The sequence below is a fragment of the Loxodonta africana genome, chromosome 17, assembly GCF_030014295.1.
Source record: "Loxodonta africana isolate mLoxAfr1 chromosome 17, mLoxAfr1.hap2, whole genome shotgun sequence".
In the NCBI taxonomy this organism is placed as follows: domain Eukaryota; kingdom Metazoa; phylum Chordata; class Mammalia; order Proboscidea; family Elephantidae; genus Loxodonta; species Loxodonta africana.
This window is the reverse complement of record NC_087358.1, coordinates 66730030-66753479: the sequence shown is the minus strand read 5'-3', so window position 1 is coordinate 66753479 and position 23450 is coordinate 66730030. Positions and strand designations below refer to the sequence as shown.

Genomic DNA, 23450 nt, shown 5'->3' with positions numbered 1-23450 from the left:
AACGTTGGCAGCTGCTGGAAACAAAGTCAAATATATTCCATAGAGCAAACAGAGGTTGAACAATTCCAGACATCTCAAGGGACTCTGGGGAAACCACTAAGATCTCTCAGAGGCCAGAGAAGGTTCATTTCAGAATGGGGGCCTCACCACTTTTGTTATGGGACCTGTTAAGGTCTCTAAAAGTCTCAAGGAGTTCAAAAGTGGAGAAATGGCAGAAGCTGTATAAAGAAGAACTGAAGGCAATAACCTGGGGTAGAGGGCTTTAGTGGTTCAGTGGTAGACGTGAACTGGTGGCACAGTGGTTAAGAGCTCAGCTGCTAACCAAAGTAGGCAGTTGGAATCCACCAGCCACTCCTTGGAAACCCTCTGGGGCAGTTCTACTCTGTCCTATAGGGTCACTATGAGTCGGAATCGACTTGACAGCAACAGGTTTGGTTTGGTTGATAGAATTTTCACTTTCTATGTGGAACAGTACTTATGCTGAGTATTGCTATGATGCTGAGCAGGTTTCAGAGGAGGGTTCACACTAAGATGGATTAGGAAGAAAGGCCTGGCAATCTACTTCCGGAAATCAGCCAATGAAATCCTATGGATCACAATGATCTGAACTGTAATTGATCATGAGGGTGGTGCAGGACCAGGCAGCATTTTGCTCCATAAAGCATGGGGTCACAGTGAGCTGGGGGACGAATCCAATCGTTGGGAGCTAACAACAACAATCTCTCCCCCTACACTGCATGACAGCTCTACTCCACTCAGTTATACTGCCTCAAATTCCACCAACACAGATCTCTTCTCAGAATTCAACTTGTCTGGGAGTGTAAGGGACCTTCCTTCTTTCAGACCCTATGAAGAGCTCTGTACTAAAGACAAGAGTGATGGGACTGAAATACTAGAAGACACCAGAAGGTATCTAAGTCAGCAGGTCTAAGATACGCGAGCTGTGTTAGATTAACTCAGGGAGTGTATTTTTTTTTTTTTTAATACAGATTCCTGGGTCTGAAGCCAAGGAATCTGTAAGTTTTTAAACACCTGGGAGTCATTTACTGCTCAAGCCCAGCTCTGCAGCCTCCAATACCAGGATGAGTGATTTGCCTCACGCCACACTAGTCCTAGGGGTCTCTTTGACTGGAGCGGCTTAGAGCAGCATGAGGGGGAAGAAAGAGGGGAGGAGGCGACCCTGGGGGGGCAGCACAGGATCAGGAAAGTCAAAGTAAGAAACAACAGAACATCTTTTCCCAATTCCTTCTTTCTTCCTCTTCTACCTTATAGTTTATTTCTAAAAACCAGGGTAAGGATATATGACATGAAGAGCCCTTGGTGGTGCAGTGGTTAAGAGCTCAACTACTAACCAAAAGGTTGCAGCTGGAATGCACCAGCTGCTCCTTGGAAACCCCACAAGGCAGTTGTACTCTGCCCTGTATGGTTGCTATGAGTCGAATCGGCTGGATGGAAAAGGGTTTGGTTTTTGTTTATACGACACGAGGAATAGCTTGTGGCTGTAAGCCTTGGTAATATTAATCGTCTCTAGTGTGGTTCACTCTCCTCATGAAAGTTACAGAGCAATCAGAGGCAAAATTTAACTGGCTCTTTAGCAATTCTTTGGCAATTAAAAACAAGGCTCTTAAGCAAGGCTAAAACCCACTGCCCTCGAGTTGATTCTGACTCATAGAGACCCTATAGGACAGAGTAGAACTGCCCGATAGAGTTTCCAAGAAGCGCCTGGCAGATCTGAACTGCCCACCTTTTGGGTAGCAGCTGTAGCACTTAACCACTACGCCACCAGGGTTTCCTAGGCAAGGGTACAGGGCTAAATTCTGGGAAGACAGAAGGAGGGGGTAAGGGAGGCAACTTGCGGGTAAATAAAAAATGGTTTTTATAATTACTATTTCCTTTACTTTTAGTTTCAGCTTGGAACACAGTCACCATTTTAGTTTAGGAAAAGAAGAACCTGACGGTTTCACAACAAGAAAATGGTGGAGAAGATGATAATCCTGCAACACCGGGCCAGAAAAGGTCAAAAGAAACCTCTCAGTAGAAAGGAGTAACAAAAAAATAAGATCAAATCCCACTTCTCTCTCTCCACTGCAAAGAAGAGCAAGAAAATGGTTGCTTTAATGCTCTGCCCATTTGGTCCTAGAAAGAACAAAATATGGCTCCTTATTGCAGGGGCTGTAGTAAAACCACCACAAAACTGATAGAGGTAACTAAGCTACAAACTTTTTTTTTCCACCTCAAATTGAAAGCATATGAGGAGAGGTAGGCAAAGAAGAAACACATGAAAGTAAATATGGGAAGTTTTTTAATTCACTGCCTGAAAGCATTATTAATGAGCTTTTGTTAATAGAGCTCTGAGTGAAACGAATGGAAACCTGATATTCAGGAAATTATTCCAAAAAAAAAAAGATTTTACAGAAAATCGAGGTTTCAGCTTTGAGTGTATGTTAAAATACCAAAACTGAGAAAACAGAATTACAGAAGGTATAGAAATTTGTAACTGATCTTTTTAGGGAAAGAAACACTTTTAAGGTAAGAAAATAAAGCAGTAAGGGGAACGAAAGGAGCTCTGGTGGCACAATGGTTAAGCACTCGGCTGCTAACCGAAAGGTTGGCTGTTCGAACCCACAGGCGGTTCCGTGGGAGAAACGACCTGGCAATCCGCTCCTGTAAAGATTACAGCCTAGGAAACCCTGTAGTTCGACTCTGTCCCATAGGGTCACTACGAGTTGGAACTGACTCGATAGCACACTGCAAGAGAAATAAAAGCCTGGATTTTGCAAGTGCACTTTCTTTTCACACATTTCTCAACTATTACAACTATACATTTAAACGATTAAATTAAATTTTCTTTTTGAAAATGAGAGTTCAATTATCTGTGATGCTTTCACAACGATTAACACGGGAGTTTACATTTACACCAGAGTTTGCTTTAATGCTATGTATGAAAGGTTATATACACTTAACACTTATAAATTTTATGTTAATAAATTTTCCCTTTTAACTTGTATAAATCATAAATATATTTTCATACATTCAAAAATATAATTTTTGAATGTATGAAAATGACACAATGAAAAATAGATTTTTTTTCACCAAGTCATCTCAAATAATAAGGTAATAAACCTTGATTCTAAGGTAGCTTCTAATTCTACTCCTTCAAAATGCTAGTCAGCACGAGAAAGATGAAAAGGGGGCAGACAGACCCTGAAACCTCCCGTTTATAAAGCAAAGAACAGTTTATAAAGTTCTTCCCCTTTCATGAGCTCCATTTTCTTGCCTTTCAAGCAAAGGATCAAGATACAGGAAGAGAATTATAAAAGTCAGGCAGCTCTCAAACATTAACGTCAGGTTAACCAAATGCTGACTGCTTCTGCTTTGAGGTACATTTTTAAATGTTTGAAATCAGGAATATCTAGTGTCCTTAAATGAAAAGAATGTAAATCAATGTGATCCTTGGAAACTAGAGTATGTCTTAAAGAAAGCATTCAGTCCTGGATTTTTCATCGACTCATTCCTTTTCATTCCTGTTGAGGTTCAAATGAGATTCCTGATGCATGAAATTTAGATCCCCCATCATCCATAAGGCTGTTTTTCAAAGCTTTTGTTGTGAGCTGCTGTCAGCCTCTGACTCAGGGCGACCCCATGCACAGCAGAATGAACACTGCCTGGTCCTGCGCCACCCCCATGACTGGTTGCAGCCCACTCCATTGTGATCCATAGGGTTTCCATAGGCTGATTTTTGGAAGTAGATCACCAAGCCTTTCCTATTAGTCTGTTTCAGTCTGGAAGCTCCACTGGAATGTGTTCAGCATTATGGCAACACGTAAGCCTCCAGTGACAGGTGGGTGGTGTCTGTTCATGAGGTGCACTGGCCAGGAATAGAACCTGGGTCTCCCGCATGGAAGGTAAGAGTTCTACCGCTGAACCACAAATGATCCCACTCAAAGCTATTAATGGGTACAAATTTCTGAGTATAACATATCCTTTTCCTTGAACCCCAACACAATGTATCAGAGGCACACACTCATCCCAATATTGTAGAAGCCCACAGCTGCCAGAAGGTTTGCCCAAGTACCTGGAGGCTCAGCATTGCCCTGTGTGGTGGAAATGGAGCATCGATATGGAAGCTCCAGATCTGCCACTGCTGCTGGCCTTCAAGACATTTACCAAAACTACCCATGACATTAGTCCACTCCAGCTGGGTAGTGAACTTGCTGAAGAACAAACCCTAGACACCAGGGGTGCTGGGTCAGGACCCCCAGAACCTCAAGACCAGAAACTCTAACTACCAGGATCTGAAGGACCAAGCATGTTCTCTAAATTCATATTGCCTCACACAGCTTTATAGTTTGTTGCTGTACCTATCACCAGATTAAAATTTATAACTTGCACATAACTTTTCTGTTATCTGCATGTAAAATTCACATTTTAATTAATATTGGCTTTTGTTAGTTGCTGCCCAACTCATGGCAACTCCATGTGTTACAGAGTAGAACTGGACTCCATAGGGTTTTCTTGGCTGTAATCTTCATGGAAGCAGATTGCCAAGCCTTTCTTCTGTAGTACTGCTGGGTGGGTTTGACCCGCCAACCTTTAGATTAGCAATTAAGTGGAAACTGCGCCACCTGAGCATAATATATCCTTGTGCTTGAACTTCAGTTAATATTAATAGGCATATATAAACATGACTAGAAACACCCTCTTCACAGAAGTAAATAAAATAAAAAATCACCCATTTTCTTCACTTTTTGCTCTTTCTTTTTTACCTTGTGGTAAAACTTTAAGGTAATTTCTTCTGACGTTCAGTTCTCTTAGTGACTTCAGTTGACCTATCTGATGGGGCAAAGCTGTGATCTCGTTGCAGCTGACATCCTGTACCAAAAGCAAAGGGAAATCATTAATGACTTTTTCTAGGAAATCAAGCATTTCATGTAGTGTCTCCTTCAAGAGTTAAATCCTAGGGTGATTACGCAGGTACACTTTTACGTTGTCTCAGATCCGTAGTAAGCAACACTGAGACAAAGAAGGAAAAAGGGAGGCAATAAAGACGTTAGTAACATTCGATAGCGACTTTGCTGGCTACTGGCCTGCCACTTTCATATACTTCAATCTTAACTTATTTCTCACAACAAACTATGAGGTAGAGTTAATTTTATTTATTTAAAATAATTTTTTAAAAATGAGGTAGAGTTAAACTAATATTCGCAGATGTGGAAACTGAGGCACATAGAAGTTAAGTCAGGTGCCCAAGAAACGCAAAGTGCCAGAGTGACCACTGTGAACTCATTACTAGCCACTGGTAAGCCACTGTAGCACCATGCCACTTTATAAAGAGAAGGCAGAGGATAATGCATCCTATCTTATCAAATTCTCACACAGTAAAAAAACTGTGAATATTAATAAACTGTCTGGAGGCACTGTTTATTTAAAAAGGGGTTCTTATGGAAAGCTGAAGACCTTACACCTGAACCCCTTTCCATACATTTTACATGCAAGACTCTGGGGTCTTGGAAAACTATAACATGGTACAGTAATATATTATAACATAGTATAATGATATAATACAGTACTACTATATTATTCCTTGCTTAGAACCACCTCTTAACACATGAAGTCAGTTATTGCTACCTGCCATCAAGTTGACCCCAACTCATGGTGACCCCACACACAATGGAACAGAATGCTGCCCCATCTTGCACCAACGGTGATCGGTTACACACCAGACTGTTGTGATCCACAGGGTTTTCACTGACTGATTTTCAGAAGTAGATCACCAGGCCTTTCTTCCTAGTCTGTTTTAGACTGGAAGGTCCACTAAAACCTGTTCAGCATCATAGTAACCCACTAGACTCCACTGACAGATGGGTGGTAGCAGCACATGAGCAGCATTGGCCGGTAATTGAACTTGGGTCTCCCGCATGAAAGGTGAGAATTCCACCACCGACCCATTGCTACCCACTCCATGAAGTTTATTACCTTATATATCCTTATTGTCTCCTCAAGCCCCACTCTCCTCCCAGGTCCAGCATGCGTGCCCTGCTCTCCATACTCCAGCTACTGTTTTAGTTGAAATTGACATCATCTGTCAGCTAGACACCATGGTAGCTTTCCGTTTGCTCTCCACACATCCATCTCATCCTAGGATCCACCCTTCACAGAGTTGCCACAGTGCAAATTTCATTATGCTGTTTACCAGCTTAAAAATTTGCAACGTTCATCATGAGCTACAGGATGAAGTCCAAATTCCTCAGTAGGGCCAGCACCTATGCTCGGGTCTACGTCTCCAGCACCATCTCTCCTGATACCCTCATTGTATCCTACACTCAAGCCGCGTTTCTGCTGCTTGCAACTCACAGTAGGTGCCAAGCTGTCGCACGTTCCCAAAACGTGTTCATGCTCTTTCCCTGCCTGATATACCATTCTCCAGTATGATCCTCTGGCCCACTCACTCACCCTTCAGGACTTCATTTAAGCCCTACCTCCTCTCTGAAGCCTGTAGCAAGGGTTCCCCTACTCCAGTCCAACATCCAAGGAAGACTGACCCTTTTTCCTTTGTGGTCCTATAGATGTTGGTGCCAGCACCTGTAACACTTAACTGTATTCACTTGTTCACATGCTGCCCTCTCATATAACCCAGTGGGTTCCTTGGTGAGAAAGACCATGCTTTATTCATGCTATCCTCCTGGTGCTTAGCAGAGTACCAGGCATGAAGTAAGGGTTCAATAAATGTTGGGTGAAATTTCTGAAATCCATTAATGCTGATACTGTAAATCCCCTGCAGGTCCTGCTTGGTAACACAGAACCACAGCTTACACGCCTAAATCCCCTGCAGGTCCTGCTTGGTAACACAGAACCATAGATGTACTTTTGGGCAATGAATGAGCCTGGTGAGGTGAAGTCCTCAAATAGCCCTCTTTACTTTTGAACCTGCAAAAAAAACTTCCCTTTTCACCTTGAAAAACCAGTTGCCATGGAGTCAACTCTGACTCGTGGCGACCCCGTGTGTGTCAGAGTAGAATTGTGCTCCACAGGGTTTTCACTGGCTGATTTTTCAGAAGCAGATCACCAGGCCTTTCTTCTGAGGTGTCTCTGGGTGGACTTGAGCCTCCAGACTTTAGGTTAGACGCTGAGTGTGCTACCCATTTGGACCCCTCAGGGACTCCTCTTTTCACCTCAGAAGGCAGCAAAGGCTAGTTTCAGAAGCCTGTTTCACATTCACTCAGATGAGATGAACTCGGATCATCACTCACCAATCCCCTGAAAAGTCCAGGCTCCACATCAGACCAGGGCTGTAAAGAGCACAGGCCAATCCTCGCCCTCTAACCTCATCACATCTGAAAATCCTCCGGTTACCTGCCCAGCTGTCAAGGTGCTGAGAGGGCTCAATGAATACCTCTGATGCAGATGAAGAATATCATTTCTGATAAAAGGGATGAGAGGGGCCACCGGTGGTGTAGTGGTAGGCTTCTCCCCTCCCACACGGGAGACCTGAGTTTAATTTCTGGCCAGTGCACTCCATGCACTGCCACCATCCATCATTAGTGGAGGCCTGCATGTTGCTATGACGCAGAACAGGTTTTAGCAACAATTCCAGACTAAGAGAGACTAGGAAGAAAGGCCTGGAGAAGTGCTTTCAAAAATCAGCAAATGAAAATGCTATGGATTACAATGGTCCAATCCCCAACCAATCATGGGGATGGTGCAGGACAAGGTAGCATTTTGTTCTTTTGTGCAGGGGGTCGCCATGAGTCAGGGTTGACTCAACTGCAGCCAACAACAAAAGGAAATGAAGCTGCAACCTGTACAGGCTGACCATACACAGTGCAATCGCCCCACCATCATTTTCTGTACTCAGCTGTTTGGCAGAGGGAGGCGGTATGTGATGGGTTAAGTATACAAGGTGTGCAGTAGCCTCACCCCCATCTGATTGTTGCTGCGTCCCTCTTGGCCCAGAAAAGTTACACACAATTTTAAGAAAAACATTCCAAGTGTTTAAAAAAAAAAAAACACCCACAAGCACGTCTGTGGATACATAAGGCCTAAGGAAGTAATTACGGAGTTAGGAGGTCTGGAGGAGATTGGTTCAGTTGCTCTCAGCCCCTAGCTGAGTCAATAAATTGCTCTGCTGTACTGCATATATTTCCACATATGAGGAGTGAAAAGTGAAATGCCATCTTTTCTCAATTACTAGGGCATTTGATCCATTACAGAAGTCAACAACCAAATCCCTTCAATGAAGGCTTTATATGTCTTTGCCTTAAAATGAGCTACAAATAAGCAAGAGGCACCCCCTCGTTTTATTTTAAAGGAACCCTCACACAAATGGTGAACAGGTGAGCCTTACAATTAAACACAGGAGATCATTCTGCTGGACTCACCGCCTGGCACAGTCACTTTGGTGTCAGAGGGGAAGTGGGGAGAAAACAGGGATTTATTTCCCATCTCTGGAGAGAATTTACGTAAGTGCCATCTGAAATAAGTCTTTTGAGTGACGGCATGACAAAGACCCCTTTGGTGGATCCAGAAAATCATGGATTTTCAATGCAAAACTGACAATTTTCAGTTGTTTAAAGAACATAATTAGTTTTTTTAATCTTTCTTTTAAAAAATAGTAAAGGAGAAAGGGAAGCCAAAAGATTGCAGATATATTTAGGCAGCATATTCATGGCTTGTAATTTCCTGAGATGAAATTCAGCTGCATTCCATTTTTTAGGGTGCACTATATTCATCTTGGGGTCCTGGTGGTACAGTGGTTAAGAGCTTGGCTCCTAACCAAAAGATTGGCAGTTTGAATCTACCAGGCACTCCTTGGAAAACCTGTGGGGCAGGTCTACTCTGTCCTATAGGGTTGCTATGGGTCGGAATCAACTTGACGGCAAGGGGTTTCATCTTGTTAGGTAAAGTAGAAAGTCAGCAAACCAAGGAAAACCCCCAATGAAAGGGATTGACACAATAGCCATAGCACCAGACTCAAACATACCAAAGATCACAAAGATGGCTCAGGACTGAGCAACATTTTGTTCTGTTATACATGTTGCCATGATTTGAAGCCAACTCGATGGCAGCTATCGACCACATCTTCACCTCGTTCTCTGCTAAGAGCTAACTACTCATTAGCCATGAAATTAAAGTATGCTATTTCCCTTTACATAAGGTAAGTTTTCAACACACATTTCTCAGAAAATGGTCTTCACAAAAAAATTAACTCCTCTCCCTCACTTATATTTAAATTCTTATTTACCAGATGGAAAAACAGTTACCTAACTGACTGTATACATTTTTTTAAAACTTCACATGATAAAAACGAGTTTTTTTTTTTCCTTCTGAGGACAGAACATCTGTAGAACATTGGAAACACAAATTCCAATTGTCCATTCACATTTTGAAGGGCATACGGTGAAGGTCAAAACGTTTTAATAGCACTGTGTGCCCTTGTAAGTTACTTCCTGTCCTGACAACGTAATGAGGGCAGATGGCAGGCAAGAGAGATCAAGACTTTTCACTATTGCATTACAACGACTGCAGAAAATAGAAGAATATTTTCCACCAGCCACTGAACATTGCCTAATTTTTAAGAAGTTATGCATTTCATCACAAAAATAAAACTCCATGAGTAATTATGTCTTAATTGGCAGGGAAAGAGAGGATAAATCGTCTCGGTGTTTGGAGGCAAGCTATTTCAGTTTTGAAAACGGAGAAGCAATAATTCTAGGACGGCCTTGTTTTCTGGACCACGACTTCCAAATTTAGCCTAAAACAAGGCATGACCCTTTTTGCAGTTCATTTAAAGACGATAAAATTTAGGCAAATAAATGTAAAAGGTAAACTGCACTGGAGAGAGAGAGCCTGGCCGCACTGATGTCTCGAATTCAGACTCCGAACTCCAGAACTGTGAGACAATACATTTCTGTTTTGATAAGTTAAAAAAAATTAAACTGCACTAATATCACACACTGCAGCAATTAGTGAGATTCTGCCAGGTTACGAATTCCAGACTGTGTGCAGTTGCTTCTTCGAAGAATCAAATGCATCCCTTCTGAATTTTCTAGCAGCCCTAAACTATGCCTTTGAGAATAATTATTCTAAGCTGAAATCAAATTGCCACACACTTAGTGTTATAATACTTTAAGTACAAGTCAAAAAGAATCATCAGAAGCATCTGTAAAGATTTACTGATTTTATTCTTTTTGATACAGAAATGAACCTCATTGTGACAACGTAAATCCTCAAACTTCTTATGCTCAAGCCAGTTCAATCTTGTTATTCAGATAAAACACAAAACAGAGAATTCTAAATGGCTTAGAATATACTTAATTTCCACTAGTTTAATCATCATGTGTTTAGGCAACCAAAAGAAAAACTTCCTTAGGAGTTAAAATTCTCACTTCATCACAGGCCTTCTAGACAATAATGACAGTCTCTTGAAGTGCTAAGTGCTGGATATTAGTAATCTTGTGTTACTAAGTGCTCACTGTTATATCTTCAGAATGCAAAGATGACAACATTTTAAAACATCAGAGTAAATTCACTGTTTATTAAACTAGATAATGCTTACTTTCAAAGAACAATATTTGAGAATAAAAATTAAAAGCCTTTTTTTAAGGACTGACAGTTAATGTAACCCACTGCTATTGAGGTCGATTCTGACTCATGGTGACCCCATATGACAAAGAAGAACTGCTTCTAGGATTTTCTTGGCTGTAAGCTTTATGGAAGCAGATTACCAGACCGTTCTTCCACAGAGGTGCAGGGTGGGTTCAAACTGCTGACTGTTAGGCTGGCGGCCAATCGAAATCACTCAAGCCACCCAAGGGCCTGATCTCTAATGAAGACCAACATAAAACACTGTGATGATCTTGGAGAGAGAAGGGTTCCAGTGAGGCCAGGCCACCACCGCGTGGAATTGCAGGTGGCACTCTCTCAAGCTACCTTGCTCTGACTTCAAGGTTTTCAAAAACAAGTATGGTGATGATGCTATTGCTAATACCACACTTTTGTAATAAATGTAGCTTTTTATTTAACTGAAGGAAATGTAAAATTTCTGACCGAAAATGCAAGCTATTAACATTGGCATCTCATCCTGTGACATTGCCCTTTTTTGGTAATGGCTTTTGTATGACTCATGGTGTAACTTTGGGTACATGCCTTACCCTCTCTGTGCCTAAGTAAAAATAAGAGGCAAGAATTAAATCATTCTAATGCTCCCTCCAGCAGCAAAACTTAAAAATAAAAATCACTATGTTCATTCAAACTTGAATATTTTTCCAGCAACCTCTGGCATGATAAATGATCACCTCTCAACACTTACTGGGTGCCTTTCTTCAGGATAAAGCTCTACTTCACATGCCTCTCACACCCCGCTGTTCTTCATAAGAAGGGCGGAAATGGGACTAATGGAAAGGGCCTTGAAGAAGCCATGGCTTTCCAGCTGTCCCACGGAACCCAGAGAGGTTACAAGGCATCTCCAGACACTATCACTGGACAAATGATTATGGCAGACACATGAATTTATGTCTCCACCATAGCTACCTCAGAGATGGGAATGTAAAGCAGAAAAATCGTGAAGACAGAAATTTCCTCAAAAGCTTCCCAATATACTATGTGTCTATAATCAATCCTCGAATTCAAACTCTCCTCACAACCATACATCTCATAAAAAGAGAATAACAGAGAGTGTGTCTAGTCAGGGCCAGGAAACAGACCTTCCAATCCATTATTACTTGAGTCAAGTCTTAACGCGTTTTTTGGTCGTAAGAGCAGGGTTGTAGAACAGTGATCTTGTGTTCGCTGACAGGAAACTAAAAGCTGGAAAAACGATTCTCACATACTGCATGAGTTGTGAAAGGATGAAGTTGAGGGAAACACACATACACACACATAAGAGATAGGGCATCTCTGGACTCCAACATGTCAGCATGCATATAGAACCAACGAGAAGGCTCCCAGAGCTTTGGCAAATGCCCCCTAAAAGGGTCTTAAGTCTACTGTGCTCTAACTTGGCGTGTTTTTGTCTTCACACTTGTCTGTTAATGATACCATTTGCCCCAGAGTCAATGCTGACTCATTGCAACCCCATGTATGTCAGGGTAGAACTGCGCTCCTGAGGGTTTTCAGTGGCTGATTTTTTGGACACAGATCACCAGACCTTTCTTCTGAGGTACCTCTGGGTGGATTCAAACCACTAATCTTTCCGTTAGTAGCCGAGTGCTTAACTGTCTGCACCACCCAGGGGTTCCTCTATTAATGACAACACATGGCCTTTATCCAGCAGCTCTCACCAATATTTAGCATACCTCATCCTCCAGGCATGAGCTGACAGTAAAGAGCCATGTTTCCAATGCGTTAACATGAGTAAAATGAGGTTTAGTTAACATAAGGGAAGTCTACTGACCCTCCTGCCTGGGTGTGGTTCCACAGGAAGAGAACTTTCAGGACCGACACTGCCCGGTTTCTACCACACCCTTTTTGTAACATTCTCGGATTCACTTTCCGCTGTTCATGGCCTACCAAACCTTTACTGGGAAAACCACCACCAACTGAACCAGAGAACATGAAAGAAAGAAATCATGGCCTCCTCTCCCCTCCCTCCAGGAGGTGCTCACAATCTAGATGAGGAGACAGGGGCTGCGTTATGCTGCTGAAAGCACTCAGACAGACAGATCTGGTTTTAACCCCAGCTCTGGGAAAGTACTTCTGAAACTCAAACTTGTATGTGAAATGTAAACATAATACCTACCTTATTGGGTTTTTTTAAAGATCATATGAAATAATACATGTCATGTCACCTAGCGCAGTGCCTGGCACATAGTAGGTGTTCAGCAAATGTTAGTGCTTAATCTCTTCCCTTCAAAGAACAAGAAAGCATATGCAGATACAGAGACTTACAAAGCAACAGAGACAAACAGCCAGAGCTCTGAGAGGGCAGGGGGACGGAAGTAATTCAAAGTGGCCAAGAGGCTGGCTCCCTAAAGGTAAGATTCCTCCTGCGCCTACAATGGTGTGCAAACACGTCCTGGGCTCTTTTGTTCATTCAAGAGAAGGCTTCTTTGTGGGAGGAGGAACAACCATTTTCAATATTCCCTGAATAATCTGAAATGGCTGGACAAGCCAATGACTGAATGGGAATGCTTTGTTTTAAGGTTCTTAGATAACTGCCATGTATTAAAAAGGCAAGTTCTTGTTTTCCAACTCCAATGCCTCGCAAAAGCTAAAAAGGATAACTGCTTTCCTGTACACGGCTGAGGTGTTTTTGTTTTTTAATTAAAGCGAATATTGACTCTGAATTACTCAGTCACACACAGAAGACAGTTTACAACTTAATTTGGGATACCTTAAGTCTAATGTGAAAATTAAAAAAAAAAAATGTCTTCCAAAATAGTTAAGGAACAATCCTCGAAGCCTAATAAACTGAGATTTGATCAGCACTCAGGCAGTTTAAAGTGCTGTGGATGGAATCTGCAAATTTTTGAACAAGTTGGTTACTTACTATAGGACCCCAAAACGGCAGCCTCCCACCACAATTTTAGAATTATTTCAGGCTTTCCAGGGAATTTTCCTCCAATTGATCGCTAAAAATAATCTGACAATGGTTACCTAGAGTAATGCTACTATTTTAAGCAAAAAGATAGGATAGATAAATAAGAATGGATGGAAAATAATCTTTGTTTAGTCCGTGACCCTAAGCAAGGTCAATCACTCCTTGTGGTCAAAATAATGGTGGCGTATTATTTTTTACCAACTTCACAAATCAAATGGTTTTTTGCAAAGATGACGTTTACTCAAACGTGGGGGAGTCGAGTGGAAAGAACACAGACCATGGGGCTGCCCCATCCAATACACTGGCCATCAGCCATCCATGGCTGCTGACCATGAAAAATGTGGTTAGTCTAAATTGTGATGTGTTGTAACTGTAGCACACACACTGGATTTCCAAGACTCAGTACAAAACAAAGAATGTAAAATATCTCATTAATAATTTTTATATGTTCCTGGGTGGTGCAAATGGCTAAGTGCTCAACTACTAATAAGCAAAAGGTTGGCAGCTTGAATCTACCCAGAGATGTCTTGGGAGAGAGGCCTGGCAATCTGCTTCTGAGAAACCTGGCATTGAAAACCCCATGGAGCACAGTTCTACTCTGACACCCATGGGGTCACACCATGACTCGGAATCGAGTTGATGGCAACTGGTTTGGTTTTTTGGTATAAATGTTGAAGTAGTAAAACTTTGGCTATATTGGGTTAAACAAAGTATATTATTAAAATTAATTTCACTTATTTCTTTTTACTTTTTTCTAAAATGTGGTTATTACAGAGACTACATCAGCCTGAGACCAGGAGAACTAGATAGTGCCTGGCGATAAGCGATGCCTGCCCTGATAGAGAACACAACAGAGAATCCCTGAGGGAGCAGGTGAGCAGTGGGAGGCAGACCCCAAATTCTTGTAAAAAGACCAGACTTAATGGTCTGACTGAGACCAGAAGGATCCCGGTGGTCATGGCCCCTAGACCTTCTGTTGGGCCGGGACAGGAACCATTCCCAAAGCCAAGTCTTCAGACAGGGATTGGACTGGACAACGGGTTGGAGAGGGATGCTGGTGAGGAGCGAGCTTCTTGGATTAGGTGGACACTTGAGACTGTGTTGGCATCTCCTTCCTGGAGGAGAGGTGAGAGGGTAGAGGAGGTTAGCTGCTGACGAAATGGACATGAAAAGAGAAGGAGCGGGCTGTCTCATTAGGGGGAGAGCAATTGGGAGTATGTAGCAAGGTGTATATAAGTTTTTGTGTGAGAGGCTGAGTTGATTTATAAACTTTCTAAAAATTAAAAGAAATAAAAAAAAAAATTTGGTCACCAGTACATTTAAAATCACATTTGTTACTTGTATTATAATACCATTAGCCAGTGCTTGGTTAGGGTGTTTCGGCTTAAACTACAACCGAGCTTCTCCGGGGTGGCCTTCCTTACGTCACTCGTTGTCTCTCTGCATTGGGTTTCTTCATTTGTAAGATGTCAAGAGGTTACACTCCCAGTAAAACCCAGTGCCGTCGAGTCGATTCCGACTCATAGTGACCCTACAGAACAGAGTGGAACTGCCCTGTAGAGTTTCCAAGAAGCGCCTGGCGGATTTGAACTGCCGACCCTTTGTTTAGCAGCTGTAGCACTTAACCACTACGCCACCAGAAGCCTTTTAAAATCCTCCATGGCTCTAACAGGAGTCCCTGGTGGCAAAAACAGTTAAGTGCTTGACTGCTAACCATAAGGTTGGAAGTTCCATCCCACCTGTGATAGTTAAGCTTGTGTGTCAACTTGGCTGGGCCATGATCCTCAGTGGTTTGGCAGTTACGATGCTGTCTGGCAACTGTGTAATCACGTGATCACCTCCATAATGAGATCTGATATAATGTAATTACTTCCTGATGAGATCTATTATGAGCAGCCAATCAGTTGAAAAGTTTCCTTGGGGGTGTGCCCTGCATCCAATATAGGTGAACTTTCTGGCAAAGCTCACTGGCTTTTGCTTGCTCTGGATCCTGTAGCTGACTCCTGTTCATATGACCTCCAGTTCTTGGGGCTTGAGCTAGCAGCTTACCTGCCATCTTACCTGCCGGTCTTGGGATTCATCGGCCTCTGCAGCCTGTGAACCAGAAGTCTGCTGCCTGACCTGCCAATCTTGGGTTTGCCAGCCCTTGCAGCTACATGAGTCAGTAGCAGCCTCCAGGCTGATTCATGACTTGGGACTTTCTAGCCTCTACAATCATGTGAGTCAATTCCCTTATATAAATCTCTCTATATATATTTATATGTGTCACTGGTTTTGTTTCTCTAGAGAACCCAGTATAAGACACCACCCATAGATGCCTGATGCCTGGCAATCTGCTTCCAAAAGGTCACAGCCTAGAAAACCCTGTGAGGCACACTTCTACTCTGACACACAGGGGATGAATCAGAATGGACTAGATGGCAAGTGGTTTGCTTTTTTGCTTATGACTTTAACATTCTAGAGCACTGGGGTTCAACATATATGGTTGGTGGAGAAAAGACACGGGACCAAGTGCCAACGAGCTGTAAGTAAGATGCAGGGCAGCCTTTGCTAGAGCTGGCTCCGGACAGGGTGCCTAAGGCAATCTCAGAACGTCCTTTGGAACCACGCAGAGGCCGTGTGTCCTGGAGCTGGAGACAGTGCTGTTCTACCTCTGATGCGTGCCTGCCCTGCAGCTGATGAGGGGTATTTGGGAAAAGCCCTGGTCTGGTGGGCCTGGCTCTGGGGCTCAGCACCTGTGCCACCTAGTAACAGATGAGCTGGTACACAGCACTGGTAGCACAGCTGATGGGTGGCACGCTGTGTCAGCTTAAGCCCAGGGTTCTGTGGGACAGAAACACAGACCAGCTGCCAAAACGTTCCATAAGACAGGCCTCACCAGTGTGCCACCCATCTGCAGGAAGCCGAGAAGTGGAAAAAAACTCAACTTGTTATCTGTATTGTGTTTGAGAGACCTAATCAAGTTTTATCAACCCCAGATTTTGCAGCTTATCAGACTCCTAAAAAAAGCACATAACTATCAGTTTCAACGAAAGCATTAGTCTCTATTTTTGTTTTCCAGAGCCAGTTAAAATGGTACCTTTTGAGTTAATCTGGACCGCAAGACAGATTCCCCCCGGCACAGCACTTCAGGGCCTTCACAGCCTGCCCCAAGCCTTTTTTGTGTGTGTATAAAAAAATACAGCTAACACAACATGTCAATTCAACTTCTGTCACTTGTACCATTCCTTGAAACTAATCACATCAATCATGTTACGCAACCATCACCAGTACCCATTGCGGTATGTTCCATCCCCATAAACAGAAACTCAGTGCTGGCTAGCTAGACAAAGATTTCCCTCTTTCCCCTTCTCTCCTTCCCCAGGTACCTACAGTCAAACCCTGATCTCTATACATACATGTGCCTATTTTAAAAGTTTTATATTAGCAAAATCGTATTATATTTGTCCTTTTGTGGTTGATTTATCTCACTCAGCATGTTTTCAAGGTTCATCCGTGTTGTAGCATGTATCAGGACTTCGTTTCTCTTTATGGTAGAGTAATACTCCATTGTGTGTATGAACTGTATTTTGTTTATCCATTCATCTGTTGATGGACGATCGGGTTGGTTCTACCTTTTGGCTATTGTGAATAGTGCTGCAATGAGCATTAATGTACATGTTTCTGTTTGTGTTGCTGCTTTCAAGTCTCTTGGATATATAACTAAGAGTGGGACTGCTGGATCAAATAGTAGCTCTATTTTTAACTTTCTGATGAACCGTCAAACATTCCATAATGGCTGTACCAGTTTTGCATTTTCATCACATATGAATGAGTGTTCTGATTTTTCCAGTCCTCACCAACATTTGCTATTTTCCTTTTTTTTTTTTTTTTAATCTTAGCCTTCCTAATGTGAGTCAAGTGGTATCTCACTGTGGTTTTGATGTGCACCTTCCTGATGTCAAGCCATCTTTCTAGGCTCACTTTCTGCCACATGACAACACTTAAAAAAAACCACCAAACCCACTGCTGTCGAGTCGATTCCGACTCATAGTGACCTTACAGGACAGAGCAGAACTGCCCCCATAGAGTTTCCAAGGAGCACCTGGTGGATTTTAACTGCCGACCTTTTGGTTAGAAGCCATATAGCTCTTACCCACTATGCCACCAGGGTTTTCTGACAACATTTAGCAAACATTTATTGAGCACCTAGGTGGAATGGTTAAGCACTGAGCTGTTAACTAGAAGGCTGGCGGTATGAATGGACCCAGTAGCTCCACAGGAGAAAGACCTGGGCATCGGATTCCAAAAAGATTATAGCTGAGAAAGCTTTATGAGATTGTTCCACTCTGTCACACAGGGTTGTTATAAGTCACAATCAACTGGATGGCACCCAACAACAATAATCGTGTGCCAGAAGTCCCTGGGTGGCACAAACAGTTAAGCACTCGACCACTAACCAAAAGGTTGGCTTTTCAAATCCACCCAAGGCACCTGGGAAGAAAGACCTGGCCATCTACTTCTGAAATACCACAGCCATTTAAAACCCTGTGGACAAGCATAGTCCTACTTTGGCACACAAGAGGTTACCATGAGCCAGAATTAACTGACAGCAACTGGTTTGGTTTTTTATCCTGTGCCAGGCACTTAGGATATAGCAGCAAGTAAGACACAGCTTTTAAGGTGTGGGGGGAGCCGGTGTGGAGAAAGCAAGTACAAAGTCAACCATGAGTCCATGAAAATGAAATGGAAAGTGTAGGGTGTTTGCCTTAGGAGCACCTAACTGAGGCTTGGAGCCTTAGGGTAGGCTTTTTGGAGTATGTGACCTTTAATTTGGCTAGGAACTGACCAAAACAAGAGGAGAAAGAAGAAACAGTCTGGGTAGAAAAATACTGTGTGCAGAAATAGAGAAGTGGACATGAAAAGGTGCATCTCTAGAACTTAGAGGGTAAAGGAGCAGAGATGAACCTGGAGAGACAGGCAGGGGCCAGACCACAGAGGACCATAAATGCCACGTGAAGGTGCTAGTGGTGGGCAAATATCCAAGGCTATGGGCGAAAGGACAAAGCACCCAGCCCCATTCTACCCAGACCTCAGCAGGACTAACCTGCTTCCACTCCCAAGCATGCCCAGTATCTCCAGTTGTCCTGTCTCCCTTGAATGCCTTCCCTGCCTCTGCCTTTTTTTTTCCATCTAGAAAATCCCACAGAGGTCTATTAAGAGGTGTTATGAATTCATGTTCACCTGTGTTTTATGGACTATGCAAAGGCATTCAACTGTGTGGGTCATAACAAATTATGGATAACATTGCGAAGAATGGGAATTCCAGAACACTTAATTGTGCTCATGCAGAACCTGTATGTAGATCAAGAGGTAGTCTTTTGAACAGAACAAGGGGATACTGCGTGGTTTAAAATCGGGAATGGTGTGCATCAGGGTTATATCCTTTCACCATACTTATTCAATCTGTATGCTGAGCAAATAATCTGAGAAGCTGAACTATATGAAAAAGAACGGGCATCAGGATTGGAGGAAGACTCATTAATAACCTGTGATATGCAGATGACACCACCTTACTCGCTGAGAGCGAAGAGAACGTGAAGCACTTACTGATGAAGATCAAATACTACAGCCTTCGGTATGGATTACATCTCAACATGAAGAAAACAAAAATCCTGACAACTGGACCAATAAGCAATATCATGATAAATGGAGAGAAGGCTAAAGTTGTCGAGGATTTCATTTTACTTGGATCCAAAACAAATGCCCGTGGAAGCAGCAGTCAAAAAATCAAATGACATATTGCGTTGCACAAAAGACCTCTTCAAAGTGCTGAAAAGCAAAGACATCACTTTGAGAACGAAGGTGCACCTGACCCAAGCCGTGGTATTTTCAATCACCTCATATGCATGTGAAAGCTGGACAATGAATAAGGAAGACCAAAGAAGAATTGATGCCTTGGAATTACGTTTGAGAAGAATAGAGAAGACTGCCAGAAGAACAAACAAATCTGTCTTGGAAGAAGTACAGCCAGAATGCTCCTTGGAAGTGAGGATGGTGAGACTTCGTCTCACATACTTTGGACATGTTATCATGAGGGACCAGTTCCTGGAAAAGGACATCATCCTTGGTAAGGTAGAGTGCAAAAAAGAGGAAGACACTTGACAAGATGGATTGACACAGCGGCTCCAACAATGGGGCTCAAGCATAGCAACAATTGTAAGGATGGCACCGGAACGGGCAGTGTTTCATTCTGTTGTACATGGGGTCACTATAAGTTGGAACTCACTTGAAGGCACCTAACAACAGCAACTACAACAGCATGGACTGAAGTGTGTTCCCCCAAAATATGTGTTGGAATCCTAACCCCTACACCTGTGGATGTAATCCCATTTGGAAATAGGGTTCTCTTTGTTATGTTAATGAGGCTATATCGATGTAGGGAGTGTCTTCAAACCTAATCACTTCTGAGTTAATAAGGAGTACCACAGATACAGAGACAAGCAAGCACAAATAGAAGAAAGATAATTGCCACATGGAGATCACCAAGGAACCAAGACAGCTAAAAAAGCTAAGACAAGGATTTCCCCCCAGAGCCAACAGAGAGAGCCTTCCCCTAGAGCCAGCGCCCTGAATTTGGGCTTCCAGACTCCTGAACTGTAAGAAAATACATTTCTGTTCTTTAAAGCCACCCCCTTGTGGTATTTCTGTTACAGCAGCACTGGTAACTAAGGCAAGAGGCTTCTCAATGTTTCTTCCTTCACAGACCTTTCCTGCTCCAACACTGACTTAATCATTCCCTAACTCATGGACATGCTTCTTGTAAATGGGGTGTCTTCCCAACTTAATACATGTCTCCTCTTAGAATTGCTCTCTTCAGCGGCAGCCGAGTGACTTAGTTTGGGCAATGTGACTGCGTGTGTTGGCCATAGCTGACTGAGTCAGGCAAGGACATTGGACAGTGGACCCTAGCACTGCCCCTCATTGGCCAAGAGATGTTGGTAGGTCTCCGTCATGTGCTTTGGCAGGGAGGACATATAAACTTGGGACCTGTGGACTGGGCAACCTCTGCCATTGTACAGAGAAGCAGAGAATGCTGATGGAGAAACAAGTTGCAGCCTTGGTTCTTGACAACTTTCTAGTGTCTTGTTTTAGTCGCTCGCGACACCTGACTGAATTTCCTGATACTGAATGACACCATAGACCCCTGCATCCTTATAATCAATCCCTACTTTTGCTGTAAGCTAGTTTGAATGGGATTCAGTTATTACCATCAAATACATCCTGGAGAAGACACTCTTTTTTATAGTTCTAATCCCTTCATATTGCAATTACTCTTTTCTATACTGCCCAGTGCCAAAAGGTCAGCAGTTCAAACCCACCAGCTACTCTGGGGAAAAAAGATGTGGCAGTCTGCTTCCAGAAAGATCACAGCCTTGGAAACCCTATGGGGCAGCTCTACTCCGTCCTACAGGGTCGCTATGAGTTGGAATCAACAGCAACAGCTTTGATTTGGTTTATACTGAAGTCAGAAGTCCCTGGCAGGTGCAAATGGTTAACATATTCAGCTGCCACCCAAAAGGTTGGCCTGGCGATCTACTTCAGGAAAACTAGCTATTGAAAACCCTCTAGAGCACAGTTCTACTCTGACACACACGGGGTTGCCATGATTCAGAGTGGACTCGACAGCAACTGGTAATACGGAAGTCAAGGCCGAGCATGTAGCATGGATGCTGTCACTCTCCCAGTTAGTTCCTACTGCAGACATGGCTAATTGATCACAGGATTCTCCATCTGGGCCTCACTGTTCATCTCGCCATGGTGCTCCAGGAGATGCCTAAGAAACTGATGGAAATTCGCACACTTATTTGCCATTAATCTTCCAGACTGGGATCTACTTGAAGACAGGTACTGTGTCCTTTTCATTGTTTTAATTACAATACTGAGCTCTGTGCTTGACACAAGATCCATACTGAATAACGCTTGCTTGACTCCAACTCATGGTGACCCTGTGTGTGTGTGCGTGTGTGTGTGCATGTGTGTCAGGGTAGAACTGTGCTCCACAGGGTTTTCAACGGCTGTGGCCTCTCAGAAGCAGATCACCAAGGCTTTCTTCCAAGGCACCTCTGGGTGGACTCAAACTGCCAACCTTTCAATTAGCAGCCAAGTGTATTTAACCATTTGCACCACTCAAGGATAAATTATGACTATTATCTTTTAGCCTGACTGTTCATCCTCACCTCTTTTTTTTTTTGCCCATCTTAGCTCAGTGGAAACCTAGAAAGGATGCATTCTTTCCCAACTGAGAAACAAGGTAAGTAATTAAATTAGCAATGGAAGAGCTGAAATAGAACAGCACATCTCAGCTTTAGGCACACACCTATCTCTGCCCTCAATAACTTCTTCTTTTTCAATCCCCAGGGATGTAGTCACATTTTAAAAGTTGCATCAATTTGGGGCAAGGCTTTCTAAAACCCTTAGAGAATCAGAGTGTTCTATTCCTTCCATCTCCTGAGCCCTGACTTAATTATATATCTTCATAAAGTATGGCCTACTAACTTATTTGTAGATCATTTTGCCAGTTTATCTATCATTTATCAGAAACTTTCAAGCCATCTAAAAAAAAAAATGATCTTATTACAATATGATGACCTGTAAACTATTTCAGAAACTGTCTCCATCACAGAAAAGCCAAAGCTGGTGGCTTTCCTGCTAACATCTGTCATACACTGTCCTCAAGCAACTGAAGGTCTTCCTTGCCCATCTACTACAAAAGGCCTTTCTACATTGCTAGGTTATGATCAGTAAGCAAACAAAACACAACATCTTGACAATCAGCAACATACCAATTCCATTAACTGTTTGAGCTGGCCTATCTCTTCCGGCAGTGATCCAAGTTTGTTGTTACTTGCGATTAAGACTTTGAGAGGCAGACCACACAGGCAGGCCGGTAGGGTGGACAGCTGATTTCGACTGCAAAAGACAATACAACAAAACCCACGTAAAACACACAGGCCACTGCATACCGTGTGTGAACACGTTTTTAACAGGAAAGGAGAAAGGAATGATGTGAGCAAACATTTTACCCATATAAAAAGCCCAATCATTTTTTTGTATGTGTAATGACTCAAATCACAAGTGTATAAAGAAAAAACTACATTTTAAAAAAGGAAGGTGTGGGCAGTTTTAAGGAAACAACTTCTCCCAATACAGGAGTCACATCGACCGCCACCCCCTCCCCGCCAGAAGCTGTGTATCCTTGGCCAGTCAGGAGGCAGGGGGACAACCCTCTCTGTACAACCAATAGAACGGGAAGCTGGTGCCCGCTGTGTGCTTCCTGACAGTGCATGCAGGAAACCCAGCGCCACCTGAGTGGTCAGCACCTCAAGGCATCGGCTTCTCCATTTTAGTAGTCGTAGGGAAGATAATTTTGCTGCGACTCACAAAACCTCTGGGCCAATTTCCAATGTTGTGGACTCGGCCTCCTTTTGCTAAAACAAGAGCTGCTATGGTTAAAGCCAGTCTTGGTATTTGCAGAAGAGCTATTAAAAGAAGAAAGAAAAGCTAGCCTCCTGGCAGAAGGGAAGCTGAGCTGAAAACGGTCCGGTTTCAGGGCAGCCAGAAGTGTCTGAGTCAAGGCCTGAGCCCAACCCCAACCCCTGCTCTGCATTAGGAGGTTCAATGCCCAGAAGGCTTGGAACTTTCTGTCATCAAAGCGTAGTGTCCCAAGAGATGGGAAAGTATTGGATAAATGAAAGCCATGAATTGGTCATATTTTTATGGCAACTATTTATTCCAACCTCCTCCCCCACAAGAAGCCCTTTTTCTTGCTAATAAGGAGACAGGTGGTTTTCAGTTTTCCTGATGTTCTTCCCTTGCCGTTCTGCTGATGGAGCTTGTAAGCAGTGAACTATCTAAAAAGCCACATTCCTAT

General features: G+C 43.0%; 1 protein-coding gene across 4 annotated transcripts in view; it reads right to left on the bottom strand.

The window, feature by feature from the left end:
- Positions 1–23450, bottom strand: part of LRCH1 (leucine rich repeats and calponin homology domain containing 1) — a 250924-nt gene that overhangs the window by 84916 nt on the left and 142558 nt on the right. For all 4 annotated transcript variants that reach the window (XM_064270125.1, XM_064270124.1, XM_064270122.1 and 1 more), the window contains 2 exons: positions 22363–22489; positions 4767–4872 (listed from right to left, as the gene is read on the bottom strand). In XM_064270125.1, the coding sequence (XP_064126195.1) occupies positions 4767–4872; positions 22363–22489 (233 nt within the window). The remainder of the gene's footprint in view (positions 1–4766; positions 4873–22362; positions 22490–23450) is intronic.